The sequence below is a fragment of the Agelaius phoeniceus genome, chromosome 9 (assembly GCF_051311805.1).
Source record: "Agelaius phoeniceus isolate bAgePho1 chromosome 9, bAgePho1.hap1, whole genome shotgun sequence".
Classification (NCBI taxonomy): domain Eukaryota; kingdom Metazoa; phylum Chordata; class Aves; order Passeriformes; family Icteridae; genus Agelaius; species Agelaius phoeniceus.
In genome coordinates, this window is record NC_135273.1 from 645,538 (window position 1) to 664,917 (window position 19,380).

The following is a 19,380-nucleotide window of genomic DNA, read 5'->3' on the forward strand; positions in this document are numbered from 1 at the left end:
GGCAATTGGCAGTGTTTGTGGGGCAATGGGCAGTGTTTGTGGGGCAGTGTTTGTGTGGCAATTGGCAGTGTTTGTGGGGCAGTGGGGCAGGGGGGCAGTGGGCAGTGTTTGTGGGGCAGTGGGCAGTGTTTGTGGGGCAGTGGGCAGTGCTTGTGTGGCAATTGGCAGTGTTTGTGGGGCAATGGGCAGTGTTTGTGGGGCAGTGTTTGTGTGGCAATTGGCAGTGTTTGTGGGGCAGTGTTTATGGGGCAGTGGGCAGTGTTTATGGGGCAGTGGGGCAGTGTGCAGTGGGCAGTGGGGCAGGGGCAGTGGGCAGTGTTTGTGGGGCAGTGTTTGTGGGGCAGTGTGCAGAGGGGCAATGGGCAGTGTTTGTGGGGCAGTGGGGCAGTGGGGCAGTGTTTGTGGGGCAATGGGCAGTGTTTGTGGGGCAGTGGGCAGTGTTTGTGGGGCAATGGGCAGTGTTTGTGGGGCAGTGGGCAGTGTTTGTGGGTCAGTGTTTGTGGGGCAGTGGGCAATGGGGCAGTGTGCAGTGGGGCAGGGGCAGTGGGCAGTGTTTGTGGGGCAGTGGGGCAGTGGGCAGTGTTTGTGGGGCAATGGGCAGTGTTTGTGGGGCAATGGGCAGTGTTTGTGGGGTAGTGGGCAGTGTTTGTGGGGCAATGGGCACTGTTTGTGAGGTAGTGGGCAGAGGGCAGGACACAGTGTAGGGCAGGGTCTCACCACGCTCTCCGCTCTGCCACACTTGCAGTTTGCTCCTGAGCTCTGTGAAGCTCCCCCTGGATCCACACAGGTCGAAGCTGTATTTTACTTTGTGCTAAACCACTCATTTAGTAATCTCATCCAACCCTCTGCCAGCTCGTGAAGAGACTTGAAAGCAAAGCAGCTGCTGTCCTGCAGCTTCTCCAGAGGAAAACCTTTAATAAAAGCTTGGCCAATGCTCTGTAGTTGTCTCCTTGCCTTCTTTAGGATGCAAGCTTATTTGTAGTAAAGCATTTACAAATGTAAATTCTTTTTTCCTTGCCTTGTAGTGAACTTTGACCACTTCCAGATTCTCCGGGCCATTGGGAAGGGAAGCTTTGGCAAGGTAGGCTTGAGCTCTCAGTCTTGCATGGTTTATCAGGTGTCTGCTGTTATGTATTTGTGGTTTATTGGAACAGTAATGGGGCTGAAATTGGCTATTTTTCTATTTTTTTATGATGGCTGCTCAGTCAACACAGGAAAAATGTTCAGGAAAATACCTTGTTGCCATTTGGCTTTGCTGTAATTCTTGGCATCGTGGTGCAACAGATGTGTTGTAAGTTACCAGCACAATTGTGACCATTTTACAGCAAACATTCTTTATGTTTTCAGTTTCCTGTGGGGATGTCTGGGTTGTGGCAGGGGCAGTGAGGCAGGAAGGTGCTGGAAGTTGTCCTTGGTGCTTGACTGAGCTGGCACATGGGTCAGGAGGGTTCTGTGAAGTCCTGGGCTGTTTTCCCAATCAGAAATCAGTTATGCTGAAGAGGTTTTGTTGTTTATTTTTAACTGGCTTTTCTTGCCAAGCATGTGGGAGGATGTGGGAGGTGATGATCAAAAAGCTGTGTATCTCTGGAGTCGGTTACTGTTGGTTTCCTAGTGCCAGTCCTTCTCCATTCCCTGTTCCTCTGGCTGGCCCCTGCCCCTGTGCAGGTGCCTCTGGCGTTTGCCCCTGCTCTGGCAGTGCCAGCACGGTGCCCGTGGGATGTCTGACAGCACAGGGCTGTGCTGGGGGCTCTGCAGTGCTTCTGTCACTGTGCTCTGCTGCAGCCAGCAGCAGGGGTGCCCCCTGTGCAGCCTCACTCCCCTGTGTGTGGTGGGTGAGAGCTGGGAGCGGCGGTGCCAGCGCTGATCCCGGACACTGCAGGCTCAGGTGTGTCACCTGCTTGTGTGGGTGGGGCTGTGTGCCAGCACTGGGGCTTTGGGGGCAGACATGGCCGTGGAAATAGTGTGAAATGTGCAGTGTCAAAGCTGTGGAAGGGCTTTGGGTCAGTGGGTGGCACAAGTGTCCCCATGCACTGGGGACATCAACAGGACAGCTGAGTGGTGGGGCAAACTGCACCTGCTCGCGTTTCCCTCTGGTCAGGCCATCTTGGCTGGTTTCTGCCATCACACTTTGATCAAAAGCTGATGCCACGAGGGTCTGGAGATGACCCACACTGTCCTTTGCCTTCTCCCTCTGTGGTACAGCCTGACGAGGTCTTGTTCCACTGGGCCACAGCCTGGGGAGCAGCCTGGCCTATACTTGGATGGCTGGAAGATGGAAATTTTGCAAAAGCAGAAATTTCCCAGGAGATCTGAGACCTGTTTGGTCAGAAGAACCCAAATATTACCAATTACTGAAATCTCTTTTTGAATACTTCATGTATATTAAGCAGTTGTGGTGCTGCGTAACAGTGGCAGCACAAAATCAGCTGTGGTCTGTATGGGGAGGGTCCAGCTGTTCTGAGAGGCAGGACAGGGGACACTCAGTCCCAGTGCTGCCATCAGTGCTTCTTTCTAGAGAAGATGTTCCCATCCAGCCTCAGTTCCCTGATGAACACCAGGAGATCCATTACCCTGCTCTGGCACAACCCACCCACGTGAATTCCTGCTGGGCTTCCATGAGAGTCTGCCTGGGACTTCCAGGGTAATGGAAATGGATTGCCAGCAGTGTGCAAGTCACTGTGACGGGTTGAGGGGGTGGTTTGAAACACTCACCCCTCTTTGCAGCCACATCCCTTGAGCAAGGAGAGGCGAAAGCATGCAGCAGAGCTCTGTCACATTTCTGGGCTTCTGTTGAATGATGGCAAATGATTAAATACCAGCTCAGCCCTTGCGCTGTGAGGATAAGGCAAACAGCAGAAGAAAGTCTCCCCAGACACTCCTGGTGAGAACAGGAACACTCAAGGTCTTGTGTCTTCAGCTCACAAAGGCCAAACACTAACTCCAAACCTCAGTGAAAAAGAGCAGCTTGTTTTGAGCTGGTAGGAGAAGATTCATACTTCACATATAAACTTTCCAGACAAGGAGGTTTTGTTCTATTAAGGAGCAGCACCTGGAAAATTAATTCTGCTCAGAACATGAACCAGAGAAGAGCCAGTTCTTGTCCCAGGGCAGGAGTCCCTGGGCTCTGCAGAGAGCTGCTCCCCGTGGCTGCTCCCTGCAGCTGCTCGCTCTGCGTTGCACAAAGGTTAAGTCTAGCACGTAGCAGTCTGTCAGGCAGCAGAACCATACACACACTTTCAACAAAATGCTGAAATGATTCATCTGTCATCTTTCTGGATGACTTTGTCAATATGCTGAATTTCCTCTGACACTGAGAAAAGCATTTGCGTTTACCAAGTCATTTACAACTCACATCAAATTACAGAAAACATAAAACTACCTACCTGGCAAGTGTTCCTAAAAGTTTAGGAGTGACTTGATATGCTTGGTTAAACTCCCTGGCCACATTCAGGAAGATATTTGGGAGCCAGTGTGCGAGCAGACCCTGGGTGTGTGAGTGACCTGTGGGAGCTGTGGCACTGTGTGATCTCATGGTGACAGGACCGGGGCCAGCGCCTGGGGTGGCCTTGGGCACAGCATTTCCTTCCATGGTCACTTTGTGCACCTCTCAGGACAGATGGTGACATCCTCGGTGTGGGAACTGTAGGAAATGAAGGGAAAAGGGACTCAGAAATCCCTTTTGAAGAGCCTGAGAGCCCCAGAGCTGTGGTTTTGGCATATCTGCAATGAATGGCCAATTTCTGTTTTCTAGAGATGGGTTTAATCAGCTTTAAGATACAATTAATCAAATGAAGGTCAGGTTCAACTCCATGTTTACACCAATTAGCAAGTGTGGAATATTTTCCACACATAGTAGAGGTGATATGATTTGATTTTCAGTGATTTAATATCAGCATGGTGTTCCTCCTGCAGCACAGGCTCCTTTCCAAGCAGCAGCAGCAGCAGCAGCAGCAGCTGCCCAGGCTTTGGCTGCTCTGATGCCGTTTCCCGAGGAGCAGCAGCCAGGAGGGGGTTTCTGGACTGGGGTGCAGTTTGTGGCCCTGTTGCAGTGGGAAATGTGCTCTGAGGTTCATTGTGCTTCACCAGAGCCAGCATGAGACGCAGAGATGCCCCAAGGCAGAGGTGGCATTGCAGGACCGGGAGCTCTGCCTGTTTTATTGGCCTCTTGTGGCTTCAGCCCCGTGAGGCAGCGGGGGCTGTTTGCCCCTGACCTCCTCCTCCCACCTGGCTTCCCTCGTGGCTCTGCAGCCCCACTGCCTTTTCCAAGGGATAAGGAGCTGGATGGGGCTCCTGTGGGAATTCATTATTTACACTTCACTGCTGAGAAGACATAAGAACACGTCTGAAGTTTTTCAGCGTGGATTTGTGCCTTTGTGTGCCGTTGGAAATAGGGGATTAAACCAGGGCTGGGGCTGGAATGAGCAGCAGCAGGAAATGGAATCTTCCAGAGGGAACCAGTATACCTGGGGTGGGAGCCTGGGGGGGCCTGGCTTTCAGTTTGCTCCAGAGGAGCTGGGGGTCCTGGTCCCTGTGCCCAGCTCCACTGACCCTCCAGCGAGGGCTGGCTGTGTCTGGGTTTCTTTGTACAAGTACTTCAACTTCATGATTTTGTTGCTTTAATAATTCATACAGCCTGGAGCCGGGTATAGAAAGGCTTTAATCCATTTTCTAAAGGTCACAGATGCCCACCCAGTAGCTGCACCATAAATAAAATTCCCTTCAAGTCTATTCTCAACTGAATCCCTCTTTGACATCAACACTAGCTTGATCCATTTTCTTTTTTTCCAGCTTTATAAATGTTGGATTTTTCCCCCTAAAGAAAGGCTGGAAACTTAATCCCTTGGTATTTAGCTGCCACACATATTTTTTGCCCTTGATTTTTCCTTTCTTGTCCTTGATCTCACCTGAGGCTGAGGGTTTGCTGGAGCCCCCAGCAGGGCTGGACAGAGGCTGTCCCTGCTGGACACTGCCCCTGTCACTCGATCCCTCACCATGTCATTGGCAGCTCTGGGGCCAGGGCTGCCTCGGCTTTGTCAAAGGGCAGCCTGGTCATGGAGAGGGCACAGCCTGAGGGGTGTCTGTGCATCCTGGGGTGCTGGAGAGCTGCTGCTGTGGGGCCATCCAGTGCTGGTCAGGCCCCATCCTGCCCGGCCCCCGAGGCTGCCAGGGAGTCCTGCAGGATGCAGGAGATGGGACCTGCAGCAGGAGTGATGTGAAGGGCATTAGCACTAGGGACAGGTTCATCCTCAGAGGGTGCTGGCACTGCCCAGGCTGCCCAGGGAATGGGCACGGCCCCGAGGCTGGCAGAGCTTCAGGAGCCTTTGGATCCTGCTCCCAGGGATCCCAGGGTGGGATTGTTGGGGTTCTGGCAGGGACACGAGCTGGACTCCTTGTGGGTCTTTTCCAGCTCAGGATATTCCATGATTGTGGGATTCTCTGATTCCACAGCATGCTCCACCATTGCATCCAGCAGTGGAGCAGCTGCCTGGGCTGGGGACAGTGACCAGGAGCAGGGGGTGAGAAAGCACAGGGCACCCACAGGGGGATCCTCCCTCTGACACCATCTCCTCAGTAGTACCAAGGGATTTTTCTTCTTTCCTGGATGTTGCTAAGCTGTGAGCGTGTAATCAGTAAAAGCCACGGGAGAGAATGGCAGAGCATCAAAGGTGCAGTGGTGGTGGGGTCCAGCACCTCCTCACTGTCTGGATCTCAGGCTGTGGGGGCAGCAGCAGGAAAATTACAGAGTGGGAAGTGCCACTGAAGGGTCTGCAGTGACTGGGTGAGCAGTGAGCTCAGCTGGAAGGGGCTGGGGATTTTCCTGCACTTCCCCACTGGGGACCTGTTTGGGGGGGTCTCTGAAAGATCAGACTTCAAAAGACCATGATTTATCAAACAAGCTGCCCACTTTTGTTATTATTGTACACCCAGTGCCTTATTAACATTTGCATTAGAAGCTGCCTGGGGTTATTGGAGCCCCCGTCATTCCCTGTGGGTGAGTCACGCTGGTGTGGAGGTAGGTGGGCTGGGAGGTGGGATGGACCCTCACTCCAGCTGCCAGGGACCTGTGGACAGGAAAGAGGAGTAAGAGAGCAGAGGGCAGAAGCCTGGTCCCCCACCCGAGCTGGCACTGATGGCCCTGGGCCACCCCAGGTCTCCACAGGGGCTGGCACTGCTGGCAGCAGGGGCTGGAGCGTGGCAGTGGCTCAGGGCAGGTGGGGATGAGGCGGCTGATGTCCCCGAGGGGCTGGCCTGGGGCACAGGTGGTCGATGCCCTGTGGATGCCTGCTGGCTGCATGGGCTGCAGCCTCAGCAGCAGCTCTGGAGCAGGAGCGTGCCCTCAGCTGGACCACAGGGAGAGAGCTCACTGTGCCTTGTGCCAGCACGAGTGCTTTCTGTGAGCTCCTGCGTGTGCACTGAGCCTCGACAGCAGCTGGCTCTTCCTGCCTCTTAGATGAGAGGTTTTTCAGCTTTAGGTTCTGCAACAAAATCCACCCACACCCTCCCTGCTCCCCCTCCCCTCCTGAACCCAAAGAGATCTCACTCTGAGGTCTTTGATTAAGGAGACCTTTTCGTGGATCAACATATGCTGCCTGTTGAGTGGCAGATGTGCCTGAATCCAGCCCTGACCCCTTGTCAGAAGGGCCAGCCTTGCAGAGGGGTATGGGACAGAGAGCTGCAAGCGTTACAGGAGGAGGAGGAGGAGGAGCTGTGGAGGAAGCAGGGGAGGATGGAGCTGGGTCAGGGTGACCTGGCTTTGGAGAAACATTAGGATAGGCTGCCCAGGGAGGTGGTGCATTGCCCACCCCTGCCTGGTGGTGTTTGAGGAATGACAGGATGTGGCATTCTGTGCTCTGCTCTGGTTGGCAGGGTGGTGTTTGGTCAAATACTGGATCTCAGTCTTCGAGGGCTTTTTTTAACTCAGCTGAAAGGATTCTGTGATTCTATGAGACTTCTACAGCCTAAGTGCATCACAGAATTCTGTAAACATTCACCCACCTGAAAGGACAGAGAGCAGAATGTTTTGGCATTGTTCAGATTAATGATTGGAAATGTGATGATAGTTCTGTCAGGGCTGCCCTCAGGAGAACCTCCTGTGCCCCTGTGTGCCACTGGCAGAGGCTCCTCCTGTCCTCAGCAGGGCCCTCACGACCACACCAGGCTGCAGCTCTCACATGGCCAACATGAAAACCTCTTATTTTTAAAGTAAAAACCCCATCCTTTGTCACTACTGATAATTACAATTTTCTCAGAGGCTGAAATGTGGCCAGCATTTGGATCTTGTTTTTGTTCTGACAAGCCATCATAGCCCACACCCCCACCAGCTCGTAAATGGAGCTGAGAGATGGAAGGTTCCAGCGTCAGATGCAGCTTTTGGCAACAATAAAATTGAAGCTGTGTTGGACATGGAGGTCATCTACAGGTCCTTGGAAGCTGCAGCTTGTGAGCTTGGGATGTTGTGTTAATGCTCATGGTTGGACAATCCAATTACAAACCACTTAATGTCAAAAATGATAGGGAGCAGTGTCCTCGGTTCCTATGAAATTATGGGTACATCAGCATGATACAGCAAATAGAGTTTATTAAGGAAAATACTGCCTGGGTTTGTTGAGAGGATTATGGGTGTGCCCTGTTGTTACTCTGGGCAGTGGTGTCTGTGGAAGGAACCTTTGTCCTCTTCTTCACAGGATCTATTTCTTCTTGTGGGTCTAAAGTTCATGAGTTCTTATTGAAGTGTCCGTGCACTGCTCAGAAACTGGTCTGAATCTCATGGGAGTCTTTTGGACACAGCTCCAAAAGGCTGGATACAGTTCTGCTCTGGTTTCTCTGTGGTGAAGGCAGAGCTGCCCACAAGCCACTACAAGGCCGTTGGGATTTCCTGTGTCTCAGCAATGAATTAAAGATGGAGCATGAAAAATAGAAGCAGAAACTGATGCAGCTAGTGCACAACTCACAAAAGGAACAGTGTTGTGACAAGGGATTTGACGTGATTTTGCTGAGGTTGAGGGACCACGGCCTGAGCTGGGCACCCGGAGCCAGTGGCAGTGCCAGGGGACAGGGCCTTGGTGTGGGCCAGGCTTGCTAGGCAGGGTCCTTCCCTGGGATGAGCACACCAGGTGCTCTTACCCCTCCCAGTTTTCCTGGCAGCCCTTCTCCTTTGGAATCCCCTCTGCTCCTGTCTTCTGAGGTGGCCATTTGCCTTGTTTCCCAGATGGACGATGCTGGTGGACTGTGGAGAGGGCCGAGAAGGGGATGTGGGAAGAGCTGTTGTGGGATGGACCTGTGGAGGGGGATCAGGAAGGTGGTGTGGAGGGCTGGGTGTCCCCTCAGCTGAGGGGTCCCTTGCAGGGCCCAGGTGTGGGCTCAGGGGTTGTGGGGCCGTGGCTGGGAGCAGAGCAGGCTCTGCCCATGGCCTGAAGAGCCCTGCTCTGCAAAACCAGAGCCCTCCTTGTGCCCTGGGGCTGCTCCACACTGCCTTCCCTGCCCACACTGAGGGAGGGACAGGGACAGGACCCCCGTGGCACCTGCTCTTTCTGTCTATGTGAGGGGTCTGTGTGCCCAGCGCCGCTGTCAGCAGGGGAATGGGGCACTGGAGCATGGGCCATGACAGCCTGCTCAGGCTGTCACTGCAAAGGGCTCCTGAGACCACAGCCAGGAAACACTGACAGCTTTGGGAGCAGCATGGGTACTGGGCTGTGGGTTTTGGTGGGTTTGGGTTCCTTCCCGCTGCTCTTTCCATCTGTGCTGCTGTTGCCAAGCCCGGGGTGAGGGGTGAGAGGCCCTCAGGTGCAGCCCAGTGAGGGTCACCTGCTGAAAAGGCCTGGACATTGTTATTTATGTAATGTGCACGGCAAAATCATGTCTGTTTCAATAGTTCCATAAAATTAAAATATCAGGAGTGAAAATCCTGACAAATTCTAAATTTAGTGCTTTCCATTTTTGTACCAACTGGCCATTTTGTTCTCTGAAATGAAACTGTAAGTACAGGATCACTCTGACAATTGCAAATTGGCTTTTCTTATTTTTTCTTAATACTTTTTTCTTCTTGCTGACATGTCACATTTGGGATAGACTATATTTTATATGTATGATCAGGGATTCTACCTCCCTTTGGAAGGCACTCTGGAGTATAAGTCCATGAGAATTTGTAAAGAAAGAAGAGCATGGAAGGAAACCATATTTATTGAACAGAAGCCTTTTGTGTCTCTGCTTTCCACCCTCACCTCCCGTTTACTTACTATTTATGTCCAAAATTCATTGAGATTCCTTCTGTTCCTGTCGTTTTCTCAAGGAGTTGCAGTAAGATTGTTGTGCCACATTATTACTTTTGATCTAAAAATTGTCTTTAAAAGTAAATGCTAAAAATTCCTCTCAACAAAGGGCAGTGCAGTATGCAATACTTATCTGTTCATGTACAGCAAGTGGTGCAGTGAAACCAAGCCCCAGTGAAGATTGCCCAGCAGCAGCCCAGCTGGAGCAGTGCTGTTTGCCAGGAGGCAGGGGCTGCAGCCAGCCCTCGCTCCATGGTGGGACTGTGCCCCCTGTGTGCCCACGCACAGCTCTGGGGGGCTGCTGCATGCTCAGGCTCTCAGACCAGCTCTGCTCTGCTCTGGAACTCGGTTTTAGCCCCTGCTGCTGTCTCTGGGCTTGTCAGGGGAAGATTGCTGCCCAGAGCAGCTGGGGCTGCCCCTGGATCCCTGGCAGTGCCCAAGGCCAGGCTGGACACTGGGGCTGGAGCTGGGACAGGGGGGGTTTGGGGTCCCTGCCAACCCAAGGCATCCTGTGATCCTGTGATCCTGTGATTCTGAGGTTTGCAGGGTGTTCCTGGGCAGAGGAGTCCCATCCTTGGAAACATGGAGGAATATAAAGAGTATTTCTTTGTCTTGGTAGCTTGAGGTACTGGAGTGCTGTTTGGTGGGTTTGATAGAAAGGCTGGTGAGGCTTGTGCAGGCTCCTTGGGGCCAGGCAGTGTCTGCTGGGGCTGCTGGGTGGCTGCAGTGCAGGAGAAGGAGAGCAGCCAGGAGGGGCAGGGGGTTTGTGGCCAGGCCCACCACAGCCCTGTGCCCTCGCTCTGGCAGGGATCTCCAGACCCTGCCCAGCCTCCACAGCTGCCCTCCAGGCTGATCCCTTTGTGCAGCCTGCTGCTAAACCCCAGCTCAATGGGGCAAGCTTCTGCCAAGGGAAAATCAAGCATTTGGCTGCAAGTGGCACTGATTCCTCCTGAGGGTTTTGCGCTGTGAAACACGAGTATCCCCTCCTTTCTTGGCTGAAAAGAGAGACCCGTGTTTATTTCCTTCAGCACAGAAGGGAAGTTTGGTGCCTGGGGGCGTGTTGTGGCAGCAGCACAAACAAACGAGGACGTTGGGGCCACTTGGGTCTCAGTGCCAGTGCCCATCAGGGCCGGGTCAGGATGAGTGATGAGGCTTTTTTCAAAATAGCACAGCGAATGTTCTTGCCTTGGGGTCAGGGAGCTTCAACATCAATTTACGTTCACAGATTAAATAAGGCCCTCCAATCTTCGTTGGAAGTAATTAGATTTCTTTCTGTTCCCAGTATCTGTCAAATATGTAGCTAAAAACAATCATTTTGCCTCTTTAACCAGCCTATCACAGAATGTGGTCATGGCCATAAGGAGAGATGGCTCCAAGTACCAGACATAACTCAAAATGCATGTCGCCCACAGGAAAACATTGCACGATTTATTCACATAATGCTCATTAGCTGTGGCTGTGCACAGGGGTCCAGGTGCTCATGTAAATCTATGGAGTGCTGCTGAGATGGAGGAAATGCTGGATCCAGGTTTGGATCCACCCAAAAGGCAGAAAGATGGGTCACACTGTCTTCAGGGATCTCTGCAGGTTGGTCTGAGTTTTCATCATTCTACTTTAATTATTGGAAAAGAAAAGCCCAGCAGAGATCTCTGAGCATGTGATTAAAGCCAGACAGAAATGTAGATGCCTGACAGCCTTTCTGTAGGCAGTGTGACAGCTCCAGAACACATCTCTGGGCTGTGCTCCTCCCTGCTCTCCTCATGGAGCCAGCACAGCCCCTGTGCCCTTCAGGGCCTCCCCAGGGGCTGCCCCATGGCCTGGGGTCAGCAAATCACCCCGAGCCCCACCAGAGATGTGCTCAGGGCTGTGGCCAGAGGGGGATCCCAAATGTCTACGTTTGTGTTTGAACCCTGAGTGAAAACACCAGGTTTGGGGCGTCTGGCTGGTGATGGGGCTCAGCTGGTGTGCAGGGGAGAGGTGGAGAGCCAGGACAAGTAAAAGCAAGGAAAAGCACTTCTCTTCCCTTTTTGTTCTTTAGGGCTCTCTGCTGTCACTTCTTCAGTTTCTCCTTGTTTATTTGGATTAGTGTCTCTCCTGAGGAAAAGAAATCTAAACGTGTTTTGGAGCTTCAAGTCAAATAATCCCCCATATCCAAACTCAATTACAGAAACATCTGCTTAATGTCTGATGGGACCTTATTTTCTCAGCGTGACATTAAGGGGAAATGCTTACTCTGAGCCACCTTAAATTGCATTAAGTCAGGACTCAGACCCTGTAGATATCATTCTGAAGTCCCCTTCCATGATTTCTTGCAGGGAAATGAGGAAATGTTCCCTGATAGATGCCTCAGCCCCATGTGCAGGGTGCCAATGAGGAGAGCTTTCCCTGACATAGTTTCAGTGTGCTGGCTGTCCCATTTGTGTGAGACAGAATAAGGCTCATTCTGGAAAAAAAATAAATCAAAAACCATGGGCAAGCTTAGCTTTGCAATGTGTTTTGAGCCGCTCCAGCTGCACCTGCACACGTGGTTTCCTTTGCCTGCACACAGAGTGTGGGCACACCCAGAGGGGATTCAGATCCACAGGGGCCTGCTGAGCCCCAGGGAGGGCTGTGGACCTGCACAGAAACACAGGAACACATCCTTAGGACTCCAGATTGAACCACTGAGATTGCCCAGAGCAGCTGGGGCTGCCCCTGGACCCCTGGCAGTGCCCAAGGCCAGGCTGGACACTGGGGCTGGGAGCAGCTGGGACACTGGGAGGGGTCCCTGCCATGGCAGGGGGCTGGGACTGGATGATCTTTACGGTCCCTTCCAACCCAGACCAGCCTGGGATTCTGTGATCCTCTGATACACAGCACACTGAAGTGCTGCTGGGAACAGCAGGTGTTATTTTGGGTCAGAAGACTTTTTTGGCTCTAACATAAGCAACTGAGAAAGAGATTTTTTATGGAAGTGTTGACACGACCTGGAAACACCAACAGGCTTGCTGTGAATAAAAGTTTCATCAGCTGCTGTTACAACTTGGCTGCAGCAAACAGCAGTGCTGCATAAAAGAGATTTTAATGATTTATGGTGTTCTGACAAACGAGTCCATCAATCTTGTGGAAAAGCACAGCTTTTCAGCAGGGAAAAACTAAAGTTGTAAGGCTCCATGAGAAATATCTTAAGGAGTGAAACGTGGCAAGGTGTCTGGAAATGGAAACAAAATCAGCACTTAAAGATGTGAGGGCAGATTTGTCGAGCTGATAACCTTGTACTTAGAGCATGGCTCCTGAGGGTCCCACTTGTTTGGTTACCACTGCAACTTTAGAGTTTCAGATGGGAGATTGGGAATTGGGAATTGTTCCCTGGCAGGGTGGGCAGCCCTGGCACAGGTGCCCAGAGCAGCTGGGGCTGCCCCTGCATCCCTGGCAGTGCCCAAGGCCAGGCTGGACACTGGGGCTGGGAGCACCTGGGACAGTGGGAGGTGTCCCTGCCATGGCAGGGCTGGCACTGGGGGGGGTTTGGGTCCCTTCCCTCCCAAACCATTCTGTGAGTCTGTGCTTCTGTGAGCTGGATGGAAGGATTGAGGGGGCTGTTGTCACAGCCAGCAGCCCTCTCATGTTGGTGTCCCCTGGGCTGGGTCACTGGCACATGGGGAGGTGGCAATGGCAGCAGATGTCCTGCTCCTGCAAACGGGTCCTTGTGTGCTGGAGACAATGGCTGAGAGCACCCTGCCAGAGACACCGCTGTCAGAGCTGCTCCAGGACAAAGTGCTGCTTCAATAAGCTTTGCAGCCAGGCAGTGAAGGGTTTGGGTTGATTCAGAGTAAGCTTTTATCCAGGGTCAGACAGTTTCCTGTGTTCCGTGTCCCCGCCGAGCGTGGGGCGAGTGTCACTGTCACGGGCAGGTTGTGTGCAGCTGCAGCCCCATCAGGACTTGGTGCCACAGTCCCTCTGGGTGTTACCTGACCCCTTCACCGCTAAGGGTGGGTGGGAAAGGATCTGCTGAGCTCCCTCCCAGCCCCAGCCCTGAGGGCATGGAGAGGGGCTGCAGCTGCTGGCAGCCTGCAGTGTTTGCATCTCTCTTGGCGCTCATGGCACCAAGCTCTGGGTCAGCATTGTGGAAGGGGAGCTCCTGTGAGGGACCAGCAGCACCCTTGAGGGGCTGCCTGCCCCTTCTGGGCCTGCTGGTGCCTGTGGGAGATGCTTCCAGCAGCTCCATCCAGCTGTTCCTGTGGCTCCACGGGATTCACCCAGAATCCCTGACACTGAGTTATGTCACTGCACATACACCTGAGAGGCAGCTGTAGGCTTTGTTCTCTTGGCTATGCCTAAAAAGAAATTTGATTAGCTGATTTTATCCTTGATATTTGTGAGGATTGTAGAACAAATTGTTATGAAGTTTTTGATTACCAGTGTTACACAGATGCTAATTACCAGGGAAGGGTTGTATTTTAATTGCCAACAGCACCATCATAATACAATATGGATACAAAGATGCATTTGAATGCCAGGGGAAGTAGTTCTGTGTCCTGTGCAGCTGTGGCCATGCCCAGAACAGTGATCCCTGTTTGCAGCTTTCCTGATAACAGCTGAGAGTTTAATTTTTTTTTTTTTTTTTTTAATAAATGGCAGGATTCTGCCTGCAGTTCTTGGTACAAGAGCAAAGCAGAGGGGACCTAGGGATGCTGGGTGACAGGGATCTCTCTCCAGCCACTTTCTAAAGGATGAAAACCCTGGGAAAAGTGAACGGTGTCTTGGTGTAAGAGCTGAGCCATTCAAGGAGAGCTTGGCTGAAGGAGATGAACCTGTTCAAAGTCAGTATTGAGGTTATCCTTTCAGCAGTGCACAGGTGTAATAAAGCCCTTCTCACCTGCTTTACTCTTTGCTCAACAAGCTCAGGAAACCAGTGAACACAATTGTCCAGCCTATCCTCGCCCTTGCAGTCTGTCTCCAAAGTAAAATTTAGTGCTCAAAATGAAATCAGTTGTCAAAAAAGCTTGAGCTGTTTCTACATCATGCTAAGTGCCTTCTCACTGCTTCTGGTCCTTCAGGATGAAAGACTTAGTTCTTCCAGAGGCTGCAAATCTCCCGTGTCCCCAGCCCCCCGAGGCTGCTGCCGTGCTGCCCCCACAGCACAGAATTCTCTCCCCACGCAGTCCCAGAGCCTGCTGATGCTTCTGGGTGCCATGGGCAATTTTGTGTTAATGCTCCTCATTTCAATTTCCAGCCTTTCTGCTAAATGGCAGTTCTGTAGATCCTGGGGAAAACAGGGAGGGATAAGCACCCAGCAGAAGCTGGAGGAGAAATCAATGTATGTGGGCAAGGCGCAACCTCTGCAAAGAAGAATTTTTATAAACTAGAGCAGTGGCCATGGTTCAGAACTGGGTGGGATTAAGGTGTTTGGTGTAGGTGTGTAGTGTTGGCTGACTCTAAGCCTTGCCTCTGCTCTGAAAACAAAAAGAGTGAAATCCAGGTTGTATGCTGAAATGTCCCCGTGGCTCAGCTGCAGTCAACAGTGTCTGTGTGTGGGAGGATTACAGGGCATCACTCTCGTCTTACAGAGGCAGAAGCCAAAGGAGCAGAAATTCAAGAAGGAAAGCCAGTGCTCCCAGTTCAGACCCAAAGACAGATCCCTGGGTCAGCTGTGGGTTTGTCACCAGCCGTGACGGTGACGTCCCTCAGGGGCCACGAGTGCCTTCACTTTGGGTGACCTCTGCGTGTGCAGGAGGAAACGAGGTCTTGGTGCAGCCGAGGTAGAGCCATCCCCACTGTTTACCAGCTGCATGCATCCTGCCCAGAATGGCTTTGTTTGAGTCCAGGAGCACTCTGCTGTCCCTGGATAGCAAGGCTAAGTCAGGACATGCTGTCAGATGATTAGGTGACCTCTCATCAGGGGATTTCAGCCTGATGAATTCCTTCAGAATCAGCAGGGCAAAAAGTTATTGGATTTCTAAAGGAGAAAAGGCAGAGCTTGCTGGAGGCAGCGTGCCAGGCTGGGAAGGGTAGGGATTCAGCTGAGCTGCCAGCTGGGGTGACACACAGGTGTTGTCACTGTGATAGTTCAGGTGTTGTCACTGGGATAGCACAGGTGTTGTCACTGTGACAGTTCAGGTGTTGTCTCTGTGACGGCACAGGTATTGTCACTGTGATAGCTCAGGTGTTGTCTCTGTGACAGTTCAGGTATTGTCACTGTGATAGCTCAAGTATTGTCACTATGACAGCACAGGTATTGTCACTGTGACAGTTCAGGTGTTGTCACTGTGACAGTTCAGGTGTTGTCTCTGTGATGGCACAGGTTTTGTCACTGTGACAGCACAGGTATTGTCACTGTGATAGCTCAGGTGTTGTCTCTGTGACAGTTCAGGTATTGTCACTGTGATAGCTCAGGTATTGTCACTATGACAGCACAGGTATTGTCACTGTGACAGTTCAGGTGTTGTCACTGTGACAGTTCAGGTGTTGTCTCTGTGATGGCACAGGTTTTGTCACTGTGACAGCACAGGTATTGTCACTGTGATAGCTCAGGTGTTGTCTCTGTGACAGTTCAGGTATTGTCACTGTGATAGCTCAGGTATTGTCACTATGACAGCACAGGTATTGTCACTGTGACAGTTCAGGTGTTGTCTCTGTGATGGCACAGGTTTTGTCACTGTGACAGCACAGGTATTGTCACTGTGATAGCTCAGGTATTGTCACTATGACAGCACAGGTATTGTCACTGTGACAGTTCAGGTGTTGTCACTGTGACAGCACAGGTATTGTCACTATCTCGCCCGGGAGGTGTCACCTGCCCCTGTCCTGGCTGGAGTCGTGGGTGGGGGCTCCAGCCATCCCTGCAGGATGGGCAGCTGCACACGTGCCTGGCTGTCTGGGGCTCTCTGAAAGCTTTTATGTGCCGTGTCTTGAGCAATCCACTCCCAGCTGCTGCCTGCCTTCTGCCTCGCAGGGCTGGCTCCGTTCCACTCGTTCTCCTAATGGCTGTATTTAACCACCAAACACTCCCTTTGTGTGGCTGCAATGTGCAGAACGAGGACAGTCGTTTCTGCTTCTTGCCTTGCTCCGCATTGTAGACTTGCCTGAAAATGGATTAATTTAAAAAATGCACTCTTGACTTGTGATGAAATAGATGTTTATTCCTTCCCCAGGAACTGATGCATGAACAGAGAAGCACAAAAAGAAAAAAGATAGGTTTTGTGTCACTGCCATTTTGGGGGACACAAACATATCGATGCATTTCTGTAAGCAGGGGCACCGAGTGGCTGAGCCCAGCCAGGCAGCACCAGCACTAGTCCTGGTGTTGGTTTGACCCAAGTTAGACCCTGACCAAGAGCAGTGTGATGTGATCAGTACCTGCTGGTGGCTGTGCTGCGGACACAGCACCCCTGCCCAGCTGTCCATGGGGCTCACTGTGCCCTGCCCAGCTCTCCATGGGGCTCACTGTGCCCTGCCCAGCTGTCCATGGGGCTCACTGTGCCCTGCCCAGCTGTCATGGGCCATGGGGCTCTCTGTGCCCTGCCCAGCTGTCCATGGGGCTCATTCTGCCCTGCCCAGATGCCCATGGGGCTCTCTGTGCCCTTCCCAGATGCCCATGGGGCTCTCTGTGCCCTGCCCAGCTGTCCATGGGGCTCATTCTGCCCTGCCCAGCTGTCATGGGCCATGGGGCTCTCTGTGCCCTGCCCAGCTGTCCATGGGGCTCATTCTGCCCTGCCCAGCTGTCCATGGGGCTCTCTGTGCCCTGCCCAGCTGCCCATGGGGCTCTCTGTGCCCTGCCCAGCTGTCCATGGGGCTCTCTGTGCCCTGCCCAGCTCTCCATGGGGCTCATTGTGCCCTGCCCAGCTGCCCATGGGGCTCATTGTGCCCTGCCCAGCTGCCCATGGGGCTCACTGTGCCCTGCCCAGATGCCCATGGGCCATGGGGCTCATTCTGCCTTGTCCAGCTCTCCATGGGGCTCTCTGTGCCCTGCCCAGCTCTCCATGGGGCTCTCTGTGCCCTGCCCAGCTCTCCACGGGGCTCATTGTGCCCTGCCCAGCTGTCCATGGGGCTCATTGTGCCCTGCCCAGCTGTCCATGGGCCCTGGGGCTCATTGTGCCCTCAGGCAGCCCCACAGGCACAGGGCAGCCCCTGCTCACACCATGGACTCAGCTGCAGGGCAGCCTCTCCACTGCCATCCACTTTTCCCGCAGAAATCAGAGAACAAACATTCCCAGAGTGCCCGGAACTGGTGCTGCTCTGAGTGGAGGTGATGCTGTTCCATTGCAGAAAACTGTTTATCATAATTACAGAGTACATGAAGTTTTCATCATTTTCTCATTTATTATGCCGGGCTCCCATTTTCACTGTGGAGAAACAAGAGACAAATGACACCAGAATAACATGTAATACTCATTAAGGTACAGCAAGTCACAACTTAAAAAATAAAGGACCTAGAAATTAATGATCTTCCAGCAATAATGTGGAATAAGCTGACATCAGGAGAGAATGTTGCTCAGTGCCTTGATGGTTGTTACCCAGAGGATTGGATTGTTTTCAGAGCAGTTCTACAGCAATGACCATGTTTTAAAGGAAAATTGTTAGGGCTTTGCTGCTCAAAGAATTTATAAAATATATTTTTGCCTGGTTTATTGAATGTATAACCAACCATTCAGCCTGCTCTAGGCAGGGGCTGGATCCTGCTGGTGGTGTGCATTGTGGTAGGTCGTTTATTATTATTATTAAGTTTGCATGAAGAAGGTTTTCCCTTATGTTTTGTACCTGGAACAGTCCCTGGCAGCTGGAGTTGAAGGGCTCTGCTCGCCCATGGGCACCGGAGGGGTCCAGATGCAGGAAAACAGCCCAGGTCACTCTGCCCACGAAGTGTCCTTATTGTGAGCTCTGAGGTGTGCAGAGAGTTATGGCAACAGCTGATTTTCAGCTCTCACCGCAGTTGTAACGACGGCGGGAAATAATCGCGGTAATTCCTGTGCATCACTAATTAGGGGGTATATCAGGCTAACGATAACCACCCATTATTTTGTCACCTCCTCGCGGCAGCGTGTCCTTGATGATATTATACCGAGCACCATTAGCACTTGCACATGGTTATTAGTGGCAGCGTGTAGAGGCGCCGAGCGTTCGCGGCTCCCACCTGTCTCAGTTCCCTGCCACCCACAGAAATCCCCTGTCCTTGTTCCACTCGCTGTGAGCGGGACCCACTCCCTGCCTGCAGCCACCCCGGCCGAGCTGCCCGGGGAGCGTATCCAGCTCATCCTAATTACCGCCAGGGCTGATAATTAACAGAGGGCAGGCATAATTATAGCAGATGTAGACATGCCATTAGTAATTTAAAAGGAGTTACCGTGATAGCTAATTAGCTCTTGGGAAAGCAGTCACCTTGGTAATGAAGGTGTCATTAGCGGAGCTGAGGGGGGCGGCAGGGCCAGCCTGGGGGCTCCGTACCAGCCCAGGGTCTCCAAGGACAGGCCTGAGGGCTCTGTGCCAGCCCGGGGGCTCCGAGGACAGGCCCGGGAGTTCTGTGCCAGCCCAGGGTCTCTGAGGACAGGCCTGGGGGCTCTGTGCCAGCCTGGGGGCTCTGTGTCAGCCCAGGGGCTCTGAGGACAGGCCTGGGGGCTCCGTGCCAGCCTGGGGCCTCCGGGGACAGGCCCGGGAGTTCTGTGCCAGCCCAGGGGCTCCGAGGACAGGCCTGGGGGCTCCGTGTCAGCCCAGGGGCTCTGAGGACAGGCCTGGGGGCTCTGTACCAGCCCAGGGGCTCTGGGGACAGGCCTGGGGGCTCCGTGCCAGCCCAGGGGCTCTGAGGACAGGCCTGGGGGCTCCGTACCAGCCCAGGGGCTCTGAGGACAGGCCTGGGGGCTCCATGCCAGCCTGGGGGCTCTGTGCCTGTGGCAGAGCAGGGCTCAGCAGACAGGCCCGGGGTGCCCCTCTGGGCCAGGTCTTTGTTGTTATAACCAGTTTGCATTTTGGTCGCTTTCTGCTGCCTGAAGGGATTATTTTCCCCTTTGGGAGCCCAGTGATGTGCGGGCAGGTGAGAGCTGCCCTGTGGAGCAGCACTGTGAGCAGCGGGGCGGCGAGGCTGGCACGGAACCCTGTGGCTGCCTGACACCGCTTTCCATCCAGGCAGAGCGAGCCCAAA

At 52.9% G+C, this 19,380-nt stretch overlaps 1 protein-coding gene across 3 annotated transcripts in view; it reads left to right on the plus strand.

The window, feature by feature from the left end:
* The window catches only part of STK32C (serine/threonine kinase 32C), a 74,230-nt gene that overhangs the window by 42,588 nt on the left and 12,262 nt on the right, over positions 1 to 19,380 (plus strand). For 2 of the 3 annotated variants that reach the window (XR_013183403.1, XM_054637285.2), the window contains exon 2: positions 1,026 to 1,081. The exons of the other annotated variant lie outside the window; for it this stretch is intronic. Coding sequence is in view for 1 of the 2 variants with exons in the window: in XM_054637285.2 (XP_054493260.2) it covers positions 1,026 to 1,081 (56 nt within the window). In the remaining variant the exon portion in view is untranslated. The remainder of the gene's footprint in view (positions 1 to 1,025; positions 1,082 to 19,380) is intronic. 3 annotated transcript variants of the gene reach the window in all.